This window comes from Emydura macquarii, unplaced genomic scaffold (assembly GCF_026122565.2).
Source record: "Emydura macquarii macquarii isolate MOO-44397 ecotype Brisbane River unplaced genomic scaffold, CSIRO-AGI_Emac_v2 contig_2768, whole genome shotgun sequence".
Lineage (NCBI taxonomy): Eukaryota > Metazoa > Chordata > Testudines > Chelidae > Emydura > Emydura macquarii.
Genome location: NW_027132905.1, coordinates 10760509 through 10776315, shown reverse-complemented (window position 1 = coordinate 10776315; position 15807 = coordinate 10760509). Strand labels below are relative to the sequence as shown.

At 38.9% G+C, this 15807-nt stretch overlaps 1 protein-coding gene across 2 annotated transcripts in view; it reads left to right on the top strand.

The window, feature by feature from the left end:
• Positions 1–428: 428 nt before the first annotated feature.
• The window catches only part of RAPGEF6 (Rap guanine nucleotide exchange factor 6), a 230283-nt gene continuing 214904 nt past the window's right edge, over positions 429–15807 (top strand). For both annotated transcript variants that reach the window (XM_067566525.1, XM_067566522.1), the window contains exon 1: positions 429–2049. In XM_067566525.1, the coding sequence (XP_067422626.1) occupies positions 1981–2049 (69 nt within the window). In that variant the 5' untranslated portion in view covers positions 429–1980. The remainder of the gene's footprint in view (positions 2050–15807) is intronic.

The window sequence follows — 15807 nt, the reverse complement described above, 5'->3', positions numbered from 1 at the left end:
CCAACGGCCCCTTGTCAGCCCCACCCCCACCCGGCCTGCTGTGCAGCCTTTTCGAGAAGGGGGCCTGAGGAACCCCATTCCCCTGCGTCAGCGAAGAACGCAGCAGGCCAGCGCTGCCCTGCCCCGTAGCCCGCCGCCGCTGACTCACTCGGCGGCTTTCCCATTGCGCATGCGCGCGCCACCTTCCTTGCCTAGCAGACCTCGCGATGCTTTCAGCCGGGGTTTGGCATCTAAGCACCGCCCCCAACCTCCAGGATAGGGGTGGAACCTGGTGCCACTCTCCGCCCAATCAACGCCCTTTCCCCACTCAGGGGCCCGCCCCCTTTCCTCCACCCTTCTCGGTAACATACAGTGTTAGGCGCCCGCTTTCGCTTGTTTTTGTTAGAGCCAAATTTCCAATCGAGGTGGAGGGCGGGGGAACCTGGGTCAGGGGCGTGTTAGGCAGAGCCCTCGGTGGGCCGCTTGTATACCCTGAAGAATACTGCGGGTCCTTTCCCGCACGCGACATTAGTCGCCCGCCCGCTCACCTTCTCCACTGGAGCGAAGAAGATTCGCAGTTAGTCATTCAGGGCTCCTGCGGGCGGGGAGAGCGAGTCAGGGAGACCAACTCCGGCCGGTAACTTCCATCTAGCCCGCCCGACACCCGAGACTTCGCCTCACGTTCGCCGGCTCTGGAGGGGCCCCGGGGATGGGGAGCTGGGTCGCCTGTGGGGAGAATGTGGCGGCTGCCCCCACCTCCGCCTGCCCCATGTGCTGCCGCTGAGCTGGGAGCGCGGAGCCCCGAGGAGGAGCCACCCGCCTGGTGAGCAGCCAGGGCGAGCGAGGGCGAAGCGGGAACCCCCTGCAACTCCCTTACACAGGCCTCGGACCCCGCTTCCCCCCCGCCCCACATCACTGACCCACTCCCGCGACTGGCACCACTCCGGCCCCTCCGCATGGCCCTCCCCGAGCGACCCTGGCCCCTCGTCCCTGACACCCTCCCAGCCCCTCATCAGTGACTCTGCCCCCCACGCCCGGACATATCCGGCCTTTAACCACGGACCGGCCCATAATCATTCCTCCCGACTGATCTCACTACCCCCCTCGCAGCCCCAGATAACTTCCTGAACCCTCCCGACTCACCTGTCCCTGATCACTGACCCCCTAATACCTGGATCCTTCCAGTCGATTCCTCTTTGAACCTCCCCTAGAAAGCCCCTTGCCCCCAATTCACCCCACTCCTCCAAACCCTCCTTTTCAAATCCACCCGACTGGCCCAGCCATTTCCTCAATGCCTTCCCTGCTGTCTGACTCCACTCCCTGCTTCCTCAAATCCTGACTTCCTTCCTCCCAAAATGCTGAATATTCCTTAAACCCATGTTACCCCACATTTGACCTTGTCTCTTCCAAAAGCTAGACCCTGTTGCTAATAGTCCCAACCCCAAGAATCTATCTACCAAGCCACTCAACTGATTCTCCTTCCAAAAATCAATAACTGCCATTCAGAATCTTCCTGAAAATCACCCCCCACCCAATTTGAATTTGATGTAGTGATGAGATTCCTGCATCTTCTGGATTATCATCTGGGTGAGAGAAGAAACTTTTGCTGCTATTTCTTCCATCATTTTGCCTTTTTTGTGTGTGAAGATTTTTCTGAATGGCATGTGAAATGAAAGGAAGTTGTTTCCATCCTTTGGGATCTGCATAAGTGGAGGGGAAATGCACCAGAGGAACTGAGCTCCATCTAATTGAGGAAATCTATTATTTGCCAGATTACCAAATTCATTGGATTGTCAAAAAGGATAGCACAAGACTCGCACAAAGTTTACATCCAAATTCAGGGAGGATTGAAGGGAGTTGAAAAAGAAGCCTACAACAAAATATAAACTTGAAGTTTCCATTGCTTTCCTTTTGACCTGGAAGGGATCATTCCTCCCCCTTTCCTCCCCAAGTAATAAGCTGTTTTTGTGGAATTAATAACTGGAGAATTAAAGTAGTAGAATGACCTCTCCTGTGGATCCCAAGATTAAACAGGCTTTGCGGAAAAAACCATCAGAAAGGACTCAAGAGGTAATGCATTTTGGATTTATTTTCACTTGTTTCTTTGCTTGAGTTTTCTTGTATGTTACCAGACAGATCAGCAGTTCAGTGGTATATTTTTTCATTTGTGAAAATTGCAATGCTGGCACTTATTAACAAACACTTTTTTTATAAGCAGGAAATATTCCTCTCACTGTGAGTTTTCTTTTTTGCAAAACAGAGTCTTTCAAATTTAGCAGCATATAGAGCATTTAGGAGACACAAGGCACTTATGAACACTTATGCACAAGGCATTTAGGAAATCATGATTTTCAAAATACATAGCAGAATAATTAATTGGGCTAGATTAAGTTTGGGGAGGATGTGCATCATTAAAAATTGATACTTATTTCAGTCTTGAAAAACTGTCATGAAAAATTACCAATCCAGACACAATCTACTCATCCACACCATAATGCAGATTTAAAAAAAAATAAAAATGTATATGCCTATTGAAAAGAGACACTTCCACAAGGAGTAGGAAAGTAGAAATTTGCAAGGCTGGCAATTCACATTGAAACAGTGAGTTCCAATAAAAGAATTAGCTTCTAATCAACCATATTTTTGGGATCAACAGACTGTAGAAGAGCAGCATTATTGGATGTTAAACTTCCACCATGCAACGTATTTTTGACAATCTACTTATTAGTGAAAGGTTTGAATGGAGTTTGTTTGCTTACATTTGCTTTTTTGCCTTACTGCAATTTCCACATGGTCAAGAGTTGAAGGGCAGTATGAAAAGATTCACTCCAGTCCCATGTTTGAATCTTTCTGAGAGACAGGGAAACATCTGTTCTCCCTTGATACTTCATGGAAAGTGAAATGTCCTGCTTGATCTCTGAGCTAATTATCAAAAGGCTACACAAAGACTACTGCTACAGAGATGGCTTTAGAAATATGTTGAGATGGGACAGTGATAAAAAACAGGGTTAACATTTTAAATGACTTGTGCATCCCTCTAATTCTTATATTTACTTTACAGTGAGATATTTGGTCTCTTCTTTCTGGCTTTTTCTCCCCCTTCACTTCCTGGTGCTGGAATTAATGCTGAGGCACTGTCTGTAAGGGCTGTGATATTGTTTTGGGGTTTTTTTGTTTTTGTTTGTTTGGTCTGTCACTTTTTTTTCTTGCTCTAACCATTTGCTGCTGTTCTGCCCTCTCCCAGTCATAATTTGTAGCATTGGATGTCCTGCATGGATCTGTACTGGGACCAGTGCTGTTCAACATGTTCATAAATGATCTGGAAAATGGGTGACTAGTGAGGTGGCAAAGTTTGCAGATGATACAAAATTGTTCAAAATAGTTAAGTCCAAAACAGATTGTGAAGAGTTACATAGGGATCTCACAAAACTGGAGGACTGGGCAACAAAAAATTCATTGTTGATAAATGCAAAGTAATACATATTGGAAAACATACTCCCAACTATACATACAACATTATGGGGTCTAAATGAGCTGTTACTACTCATGAAAGAGATCTTGGAGTCTTTGTAAATAGTTCTCTGGAAACATCCACTCAATGTGCAGTGGCAGTCCAAAAAGCTAACAGCATTAGGAACCATTATGAAAGGGATAGATAATAAGACAGTAAATATCATAATGCCATTGTATACATCCATGGTACGTACACTCACACCTTGAATACTGTGTGAAGTTCTTTTTTCTTGTCACACTATCTCAAAGAAAATATGTTATAAATAATTGGGAAAGGTACAGTGAATGGCAACAAAAATGATTAAGGATATGGAACAGCTGTATGAAGAGAAATTAAAAAGACTGAGACTGTTCAGCTTGGAAAAGAGACAACTAAGGAGGGATATAATGGAGTTCTATAAGATTATGAATGGTGTGAAGAAAGTGAATAAGGAAGTATTATTTACCTTTTCTCTTAACACAAGAACCAGGGGTCATTCAATGAAATTAATAGGCAGCAAGTTTAAAACAAACAAAAGGAAGTACTTCATATAATGCACTGTCAACCTCTGGAACTTGTTTCCAGCGGACTTTGTGAAGGCTAATACTATAACTGAGTTCAAAAAATAATTAGATAAATTCATAGAGGATAGGTCTATCAATAGCTTTTAGCAAAGATGGTCAGGGATGTGCTCTGGATGTCCCTAAGCTTCTGAGAGCCAGATGCTGGGGCTAGTTGATGGGAAGGATAACTTAATAACTGCCCTGTTCTATTCATTTCCTTTGAAGCATCTGGCATTGGCCACTGTTGGAAGACAGGATACTGGACTAGGAGGACCAATTGTCTGATCCAGTATGGCCATTCTTATGTTTTAGACCTAGTTGTGGGGTCCAGGGGCAGGCATCTACCCTAAATGGTCCTATTTACGATCAATGAGCTGGTATTGCTTCATAGGTTTTGTTTTTGGGAGCTTCAGACTTTTGCTGCAAGGTGTAAATACTATTTTTCTGTCAGTACTGGAATAAAATATGTGAAATATTCTTTTATATTCAATCAAAGATTTTTTTGGGGCACCACTGAATTGTTACACAACTCTCTGGGGCAATTTATAAAATCTTCTTGAATAATATGTTTCTAAAAACATAAATTTGAAGTAACCCATAAACATTAAATGAATCATGTCAAATTAAAAATCATATTCTGTAAGTATGCTAAGGCCCTGGTCCTGCTTTTGGATCGGCCTCTGTGGATCCTCATTGACTCCAGTAGTGCTTTGTGCAGGTGAAGGGTTTGTTGATGTGGCTCACAATCAGTGCATAACACAGTGCTATGTTACTAATAGTTTAAATCCAGTAAAATGATTTAAAAAGTAAAAGAAACAAAAAATGAACTAGTTAATTTATCACTAGCTCTGATCTTGTAAAGATTTATACATTTGTTTAATAATGGGACTGCTCATGCTTAGTGTGCTTAAAATCTTTGCAGGATTGGGGTCTATGTTCATTATCTTTTTCATGTCTCTCAGCATGAACAATGAACATCAATTAAGTCTATTTAACTTTCTTAGTGGACAGTCCTGGGGTTTTGAACAGTACAAATATTTTTTAATAATGGATTTCATAGCGTTTTTAAAAAATTGTTGAAGCACTTCGGTTGGGCTTGGTTTTATAAGAACTTGTTTTTACAAAAAAAAAGTTTGCTGTCAAATTTAAACTAACAGTGTCATCAATCAATATTTTTAAAAAATTGAAGTTACAGTATAACTTTTTCTCTTAGCATCCCTGATTTTGCGATTCAAAGTGCAGTCTGCCAGCCCAAATTGCAAGATTGAATCCTCATTTGTTAGGACATAGTCTCCTGTGTCATTAGTAATGTTACTGATGCAGAGAAGTCTCTTTGGAAAACTCAGATTCAACAGACAACGCATGTTAATTTTAATACATGAGTGTCCCTACTATCCAAATTAAGACCGTTATTAGCAAATTTTGCCAGAAAGTTACTGTTCTTATATTTTGTAAATACAAATAGAAAAACATTTTTACTGTTTTTAGTCAAGTATATGTAACTTACTACTTCAAGAAGCTATTGTTGCTATGATGATGGTGCATAGTAGAGACATATTGTGTTCAATTTGTGATCAAGGTTTTCATTCCTGATAGTGAAGATTCTTGAATCTGGAAATCTCTGTGCTGGGGCAAGATTTCACTCCTGTAGTAACATTCCAATGCTTGTTAATTGTCTAATATACATAACTTGTATACTAACATGTAGAAACTTGATTCCAGTTTGAGTAGATACTTTATGCAATCAATTTTTAATTTTTGTGAAAAACATTATAACCTGCTTTTGAGATACCAGATCAATAGTTATTTTGATGATCTGCTGGAGATTGTTGCTGCCTTTTAATGATACTTTTGTATTGGTGATTCTAATCTGTTGTACTAAGGTATTCTCTTTTTCTCTTTCTCTGTCTCTCCCCCAATCTGGAGATAGTGGGTTGTCCCATATTCATTGCAATATTTGCATGTATGAAACAAGTCAGTGCTGCTGCTTTGTCTTTCTGTGAAAAATCTTTTAAAATGTCTATTTATAGATTTACGTTAGTATACATGAGTGATAACTTGGAACCTTGTTTTATCCTGTGTTTTGACTAAGATGGGAAATTCATGTGTCGAGTGATCAATCGCTGAGTGGTCATGGAATGATTAATCTTATAAGTATTGTGACATACTTTATTGTCATGGGACAGATCCTCAGCTAGTGTGATTTGTTATTGAAACCATCTTGCCATCTGATACCTGACAGTTTATTGACAAAGCCTTGTCTGTAATAGACAAACATTTCCTTTACAGTATTTTTAAATGTGTGTATAAAAACTTTAATATCTGAAATCTGAGTATATAAAAAAACTTGAAGGAAGGATTTGCTGATCTAAAACTATAAGGATGGTGATGCTGCTGGTATGTTGGTGTTAAATAGGGAACTGTTTATACATGCAGAACCCTTAACTTTTACAACCAGAGGAGAAGGTATTCGATGTACTTTCATGTAGTGCCTTAGCTCGTCAATGTAATATCTCACTGTATATATTTTACATGTTACCAATGTATATATTGAACAGTGTGGTTTGAGGATATTTTAAATGAAGAAAGTGTCATTTGTTCAAAGAAATTGGGGTGTGTGTGTCTCTATATCAATGTATACATCATTATTAAAAGTCTTACTTGTTGAGTCCCTGAATACCTTCTCTGATCCATACAAAAGCTGTGATGTTAGTGTAGATGTGGAGTTGCTTAATGGCTAAAAAATAGTATCTGGGCTGGCAGGAAAAATATCAAGTTAAATACGAGGGGACTTCTGCTACCAGTCTTTTTCGTGCTCTCACTATCTTCCCATTCCAATGGACACTGTTCGCAGTGCCATCTCTTTTTGCACAGGTCTTTGGATCTTTTGTTCTTGTTATGGATTCCTTCCACAATGGCAGATATTAGTCTTAATTTGCCTATAGAGATTTAGAGTAGTTTTAATTTAAAAGCACTTAATATGACTCCTTTAGTACTATGTCCTGTTTCAGTATTTTTAAAATAGATTTAATGTTAATACTGTACTCCTGCTATTTGGAAACAAATCCTGTTTCTTTTCTCCCCCCTGTGATGTTCCCCTAGTGCAGTCTGTACCGGTGAATGGCTGAGTCACCCCAGTGCCCCATTCCTGGAGCTTGCTTTACCTGTTCTACTGTGAGAACCCCTCCACTCCTGGGTTGTTCACTCACAGCCTCTTGCAAGTAAACTGCTCTTAATTGAGGGAGTGAGTGCTTCTAGCTAGTCGTTCTTTGGATTATACAACAGAATGACCCCAGCTACTACCCTCAGTCCCAGATGCAGCCCTAGGAAGTTCTGTCTTACAGTGTTCACTGCTGCCCACTGAACAATGTAAGCTCATATAAGTTTGTCAGTTTAACAAAGAAATTGATATGCACCAGCCTTGTTATTCCCCATGAAGTCTTTCACACACTTCAAACTAAATGCACTGCTTTAGGTAAAACAAACAAACAAATTTATTAACTATAGAAGGATTTTAAGTGATTATAAGTCAGAGGATAGCAAGTCAAATGTGGTCAAGAGGAAACAAAAGCAAAACACATTCTAATGTTCCCTTTCCCTTCTGGGGCTTTGCCGCCCCTCTCCCGTCCCCTCAGAGTCAGATGGCAAACAATGTCCTTGTATGGCTTCATCTATGTTCTGAGTCAATGAGCATTACCATATCTTGGTTCCAAACTGGCCAGGGAAGGGGAGATGGCTCACTGGAGAGACCCATTGATTCTCTGGTGATGCCTAGGCGAGTCCTATATTCCTGGAAGCTGAGCTGGGTTTGTCCTATACAAGTCTTGATGAGGTGTGAACTGCCCCTGTCCTGGAGAGTTTTGCCTGGATATGTTTCAAGCCATGAGGACGCATCTTTGGGAATATTGTATAGCGAAGCCTCATAACCATACACATGATATTGCAACAAACATATTACCATAACAATAATGATTAGTATGTCATGAGCATTCCAAAAATATCTTATATGACATACTTTGCATTAAACAACACATGATTACATGGGGGTGCAGAGTGTCACATCCCCCTTCCTTTTTTTTTTTTTAATTAACTAGTGGAAGGAAAAAATCACACTGTAATCTGTTCAAGAATTATATTAATAAAGACCTCTGAAGGAAGTGTCAGGATATTGGCTTTTTAACGCATGAGAAATATTTTTGCATTAATCTGAATATGTACAGCGTACCCAGATACTTTAGTGTACCCAGACAGTACAATGATGGGTATTATAAAATGGCTGTAATAAATAAATAAATGAATAAAACTACTGTTGACAGCATAACAGAGACTCTGTTGTACTGCAGTACAGCTGAGCCAAATAGAAGAGAACATCTGCTTCTTGTTTCTAGAAATAACTGGTATTTTAAAGTAGTTTTTTTCATGCTCCTATTAATTTTTGGTAAACTTAGTAGGTGAAACATGTTAAAAATCCATTTTTTTCAGTACTTCATTTGAAAGCTGTCTGGCACACTGAACACTTTAATAGGGTCTTTGCTAAATAGCCATTTAATAACTTAATTTATCTGTATCTCTGCAAATAGTACTAAATTCACAAATATCTTAAAATTAAATATAAACTTTCTGTGTTAAATTTAATTATAGAGTCTGGTTTGTGTTTAATAAAAATTCTAATGTTAGTATGTGGGCCATTCTGAAAACAAGAGGCTTTGTGATGGAAATGTAATTCCTGCCATCATTTTTTACTCCTTAACCTATGTCTTGCTTTTTCCCCCTTTTGTTAGAGAATGATGTGTCAATTCTAATCTGTTTTTTTAAACCATTTTTATGCAAATAAGAAATTTGGAAAAGGGATAGTAATTATTTAGTGCAAATATCTCATTTCTGATGCGACATAGTGTAGCTGTGCTATTTTGGTAGTTGGCATTTAAAGCTGGCATTTAAAGTATCTACTGGGGACCCACTACAAAGGCAAACCATCCATATCAGAAGATAGCTATTCCCCCCACAACGAGTAATAATATGACCAGTCCTGAATCCTGGTCCTGCAAAGACTCAGGCATGTGCTTATCAATGGGACTACTCACAATACAGAAAGTTAAGCATATACGTGTAGGTTTGTCTACATGGGGAAATTGACCAGCATAGGTATAGTAGAATACCTATTCCAGGATAACTCCCCATGTGGTCACTGTAACTGGGATGATTATACTGCTTTGAAAGTTTATTCCTCTATTGCTATCTTACTCAATTTCTTGGTGTAGCCAAGCCTGAATCTCTTCGCGTAGCAGTTCCCCACACCTCTTAAAAAAAAATAATAAATGCCAAACAAAACATGTATACTTCATTTTTTGGGGGAGTGTTTTAAATTCAAAATGATTTTATATTTAATTGACTTTTAAATCAAAAGCATGTGAGCCCTGCAACCAAAAGGTTTCATAACCAATACAAATTAGCAGTAGTGGCTGCAGCTTTCCAGGGATTAAATCTGTTCTGACAGATCTCCATTTGGTAATTTGCAAGGCTGCATACTTGGACCTTTAAAAACAAACTTTGTAATCAATGCGTAGCTTATCAGTAAGTCAAGGAAGTGATTGCTAACAGGGAGTGATATGTTGACAGTTTACTACTAATAAATACCTGGCGGCATAGTTTTGTACCATGAGCAGATCGTTATCAGGGCAGAGAGTGGCAATAATTGATGTTTGAAGTCAGATGGACGTAAGCACTAGTGCTCATATCTAGTCTTGCAATAATAAACTCTGCTGCCTTAGGTGTGTAGCCCTGTGGAAAGCCTAGAGGACAGAGCTTTTTCGGCTGAGTGCTGTCTGAAGGGGGCTTAGATCTGTGAGAAAAGAAGCTCTTGTTTGATTCCTGCTGTGTTCAGGAAAACTGAATTGTGATGGTGCTTGCCCCCATCCCAATCAGGAGAAGGCTAATGAGTCTCTCTGTTACTAAATAGGTGCACCTGCACAGCCTGCTCTGCATGGAGGAAGCAAGCTTAAAAGGGAGAACTAGCAGCAGGCAGGGGCGGCAACCTGTAGAAATACTGCTGTGTTTTAGAGTTAGCTGACTCTTGCAACAGAGTTAAAGAGAGGAAGATAGTTTGTAAACCTCCACCACCCACAGAGACTCACTAAACCAGATTCAAACTGATCACCGCAGGGAAGAGTTGAAGATAAACTCTGGCTAGTGTTTAGGTGTATTAACCATACATAACCACCATAACCAAGCCAGACACCTATTGATTTTATTAAAGGAAAACTCAGAGAATGAACATTCCCTTAATTGGAAAATCCCCATGCCTGTGAATCCAGAAAGACTAGGGCAAGGTTGCCAAAGGGGAAAAGGACTTCAGAAGGAAGCTGAAAACACCCAAGTGGGACCAAGTAAAGTCTCTGCCTGTCACAAGGGCTTTGTGCATTCTTCTTAAATAAACAGGATTTCATCAAAGAAACACTTGAGCCTATCACCAATTTCTCCTCCTAATTGGAATAACCTACAAGATACTAAATCTTTGGTGAAATGCATGGGTCAAAAGGGGTAACATTATTATCTCCATTTAAATGTCTTGCTTGCTTGGTGAGCTAGTAGCTGAATTTTGGGGAAGAAAACTTGGGAGTTCCTGTGCTTTGTCCACTATGCAGTTGCTCTGTATTCTGAATTTAAGTTGAAAAACTAACATTTAATGCCAGCTCTGAAACAGAACAAATTCATTAGCACCCTTAAATTCCTGAATTTATTATATCAGATTATCATTAATACAATATACTGCTTAGGAGCAGTCTAGTAAACTACAGTTCAATAATCACATGATAGTATGAAGAGAGAACTGAGACTATCTTGGCATATCTTGAAGTTATTGACTGACAACAGCTTTTAAAATGTACCATGGCCAGATTGAGGGAGATTAGGTATATGGGGAAAATGTTGTCTACTGAATGGGATGGGTCTGGGAATTTAATGATATACAGTGCAAAAATCTTGCATGTTCACATTCAGCATCTGGTTTTAACCAATAAAAGCAAAGAGATTCTTCCTTAGGAAGAAGAGAAAATGCAGCTAACAAAATAAGGGAATTTAGTGCCCATAACTAGAGGCTGAAGCGTAGTCTAGTCAATAGGGCATTAGACTGGGATTCAGGAAACCAGGTTCTGTTCCTGCCTCTGCCACTTACCTGATATATTACAACTTCATCTGTCTGTATCTCTGTTTTTCCTCCTATTCTAATCCTAGTTAGTTTGTAAACTCTTTGGATAGGTGATTGTCTCTTGCCTTGTGTTTGTACAGTGTGCTGGCACAAAGAGGCCCCATTTTCTGTTGGGGCCAATAATTAAGTGGTACAGCATGGACAGTGATATTGCCCCATCAATATTCCTCATGGTAGCTCAGTTTCTATGGCCCAATCATTCTTTGATATCCTGAGATGGCCGGCAATGGTGCTCATTGTGGTGGCTTCTTTGGACACTTGTCCATTAGAATTTTTGAGATAAAATATTGAGACCACTGTGTGGATACTGGTTAATAGTGGCTTTTGTTTATTGTTTAAATGGAATTCAAAACTAGCTCCATATCCCATTACCAGTTGCCTGATCCATCCAATCCCCTGAATTCCCCTCCTCCCCCACCTTCAATTGATCTGTGGGTTTGAAAATCATATCTATACTTAACATCCATTAAACTGTTCTTCTTTTTGCATTATTACTTTGCAAAGACTGATCAAGTAACATTTCTGAAAGACACATTAGGATAGTATGCAAAGCCTTACTTAAAATCAGTGGGATGTCACCATTTTTCTTTCATTCTGTCTGGGTATAGAATGAAAAGAACATGACTGTTCTAATACTGTATATATTCAATTGTCTTTTACTCATTTAAAGTATGAAAATGCCCTATTCCATATTCCAGTCCTGTTAAAGAATAATTGTTAAATGGGACCTCTTTCCGTTTAACTTTAACAAAGTATCTGAAATTATTAAAATCACCACTAATTATTTATACTTTAAAAGCCATGTATTATTTATAAGTGAAATCAACTGAATTGAGTTTAGAACATAAGTTACTAAGTTTTAGCCTACTATTAAGTTTGTTTTCAAATACAAGACTTGTAATGACTTGATGATGAAACTTTAACTACAATAGTGATTGCTGTATTTTGCGACGCTGACTGTTCACTGAGCACTATTTTTTAATGGACACACTAGAAGACTTCCTAGCATTCATCTTTGGATTAATTTATTTTAGAGACATACATCTGTATTACTTTTCCGTGTCTTGGACAAGTACAATATTCATAAATGAAAGTGTGTGTATTTTTGGCTGTTCTGCTGCTGTTACCTGCCTGGAAATATCTTCAGGGTTTTTTGTTAGTGGTTCACAGAAGTAGAAAATGCTCCAGTTTTCTTTGCTATTTTGGCCCTTGTACTATCAGCTGTTTAGAACAGGGGATCTCTGTATCCCTACAGAGTCACACTGACTTCAGTCGGGTTTTATGCAGACGTACAGTTCCACCTGCATAGCGCAGCTTGCAGGATTGGGGCTTTAGTTGTTAAAGAAAACTTAATGGTTTAATGAACTGTCATTGACAAGCACATGTTGTTTAATTTTCAGTTTGTCTACCAAAGTTATTGTCTACATTAGCACCTTGAACAAGTAAGTGTAAGTAAGAAGCATTGTGAATTTTGGAGCTGCTGCGTGTTTGGGATTGGTTTTAAATTACTTGTAGTACCAGTCTCCATGTAAACTTCTTCCATTTAGAAGCTGTTTTTAAATCTAATTCAGAGATTAGAGAAGGGAAGAAACAATTTAAATAGAAATAGCGTGTCTTTTAAAAACCAGTAAGTTTTTTAATTAAAAAAAAACCTCCTATAGTGGTGTTGAACCCAAACTATAAAATGTGTGTGAAAACCGGAGGAAAAACTGCCCACCTCATTTAAACTTTCAAAGCTGGATGAAATGCCAGAAGTAAACCAGTACCATAAACTCTGGTATAAGGTAAATTAGACTTTCAAACGTCTTTATAACCTAAGTTGGTACTGGTGACACTGCTTAGAGAGTTCTCTCATGTGGCGGCCACAGTTCTGGCAGTTTTCCCCATTGCCATGGCAACAGAGGCCTGAACAAGACTTGTTCATTGGCTAGAGACTTACGTTTTCTTTCCAGGAAAATTGAATTCCTTCAAAAATAACTTTCAAGGTTGTTGAGATGTTGTGATGTATTAACATGCAGTCCTTACAGAATCACAAAACATCTCAAATGTCTCTTCAGTTGCATTTCCATGATGTCTCACATAGATTGCTATTTTTTTGCCTACTAGTATTCAGAAGCAATTCTGCTGTCAGTCACAGACCCACAGAAAGCACGAGTATTTATGTAAACTAAACAAGTGTGAACACACAGGAGCAGAATTGACAGGTTTTTAACTTTTCTTTTGATGTTGCGGCTTAGAATGTTTTTACCTTTAGGCCCACAAACCAGCAGAAAAATAAATATGTTACAGTGGTGGAAGTGATAAATGATCTTTGATTTTGTACGAAGACTCTGAAAGTACTATTTTCCTTTCTAGAAGAATAGGGACTTATCAGACTCTGGAGATGACCGTTATGAAAAGTTGAATTCCCCCTACATTTCCAGCCCACACCTAAGGGCCAGCCAGAATCAGCTGACAAGCATGCTTCTCAGCATCCTACTCCCATTGCTTCACTTACATCACCATTACACTGATTCCTTCAAGTATTGGAAAGCCTGCGGTTATACAGGATTGTGTTTGTGTGAGAAAGCATCAAATTACTGTGTATTACTATTCTGTCAACAATAGTATGTGTATATGGACATTATTTGTAGCATTTTCAGGGTTTGTACTTAGTGAGTTAAGCTACAGAAGACATTGTAATCTTCCAAACTTGCTTGTCTGCTGAACTTAATTTCCAAGTCTGATTCATTAAAATTAGATGATGAGTAACCAATGTGGTTTCATTGCGGAAATAAGTGGACAGATTGCTGCATGCATCGTCTTGTAGCTTTTAGCACTTGAAAAGTTTCTGCTTCAGTGTTCATTAAGGCATATATTGTGTAAAGAGTACCAACAAAAAATGTTTACATAAAGTTAAATTTTTAAATAAGCAAGTATAAGAAGCAGCAATATTAATAAAAATGACTAGTATGGGAAGTGTTGCAAGTTAGCTATTCTTACAACTTCTGGCAATTCTACATCCAATCTGTAATAAAATTCAGGAGTCTGTGTTTTAAACTGTATCGTATTGAGGGTTTTTTTAAAATATGATAGAAATATCTAATTCATTGCATTGCCTGATTCTGTTTTTGCACAAGAGGAAATTTGCTTAAAGGAAAAATAACCACAGCAAAATTCTGTAAGTTTTAAGCTCTAATTTCAGTAGACAATCAGTGAGGCACTAAAAAATTACTTTGACCACAGGAAACACAGCTGCAACTAGGTTTGCATGACTTATTGTTATTTTTTTAGATTCTATCTTGAAGGTGTCCAAAAATACATTGGAGATTTGTGGTGGAAAGCTTGTCTCTTTGTTCTAGATTGAGAGTCGCTCACATGTCATAAGATTAATTAAAAACAATGTATCAATGGGATGTATCTGCTTTCTTTAAAATATAAATTAGTATAATTGCACCTGGTGGAAAACGCTTGAGTACCTATGCCAAAAACTTGAAAACGTGATTTCTTGCTGAAATTTTGCATCCGTGTGCTTAATTTTTTGGAAGGTGTCACCATTACAGCCCCAATTTCTGATTGAGGGAGTACTGAATTGTTAGAAGCATTGTCCAGCCATCCCATTGCTGGCTGAAAGGTTTACTGGTGAGACACTGCCTCTGTGGCTTTTGGGAAGGCAGAAGAACTTGAACCCTTTCTCCTACATGGCAGCATGGAAAGTGCTATTGCTATAAGAAAACTAGTCCTACCCTGTTACAGGTTACTCTAGTTACTGTTCCTGAAGGCCCCCCGATCTGAAGAGTAAAAATCCAGGATAACTTCTGACTTCTTAAATTGGTTGTGGTACTTTATTTTCATAGTACTCCATGACACCATGCTCTTACAGAAATTATCATGCCACAAATGCAACAACCAGGCTTCCAGGGTAGATACAAAGAAAACATTTTTTACATTTTAAAAAAATAGCTTTTTAACATTTAAATCCAACTTTTTATTTACATTTTACTATATCTTTATTTCTCCTTTTATAGTCTTAAATTGCTGGATGTTTTGTGCTTTTTTGTTAGTTTATTAATTGTGAGTAGAGTTTCAGATTTTACATAGATATCTTTTAGTTAGAAACGTCTTTGTAGAAATCTTCAGCTATACTGCAAAAGACAAGTCTAGGGCCTCATTAACAACCAACCTCATTAACAACCTCATTAACAACAAACACTCTGGAAACATTGGAATTGTAGAGGAAGGGTGGGAGGAAGGTGTGGCAGAGGTGAGAGTGAATGTCAAGTTCTCTTGGCATTTGGATCTGTTGCCAAATGAAAGAAACTGCCTTCTTTGTCCCATCCTTGTCTCCCAAATCTGAACAGAGATTTGGAGTTGAGGAGGGGGTTAATTTCTCACAGAAAAGTGGAATCACAGCCCCTTTACATATACTGAATAAAAATAACAATCAATTTATCATTAGCTTTTTATAAAGGAAATATTTTCTTATTTATGTAGTGTATCAAAATATCTTTCAAAATAAGCTGTGTGTATAGGACAGGAACAATTTTTCCACAACATCTACTTTTAACAAATCTGTTTTGTAGGCT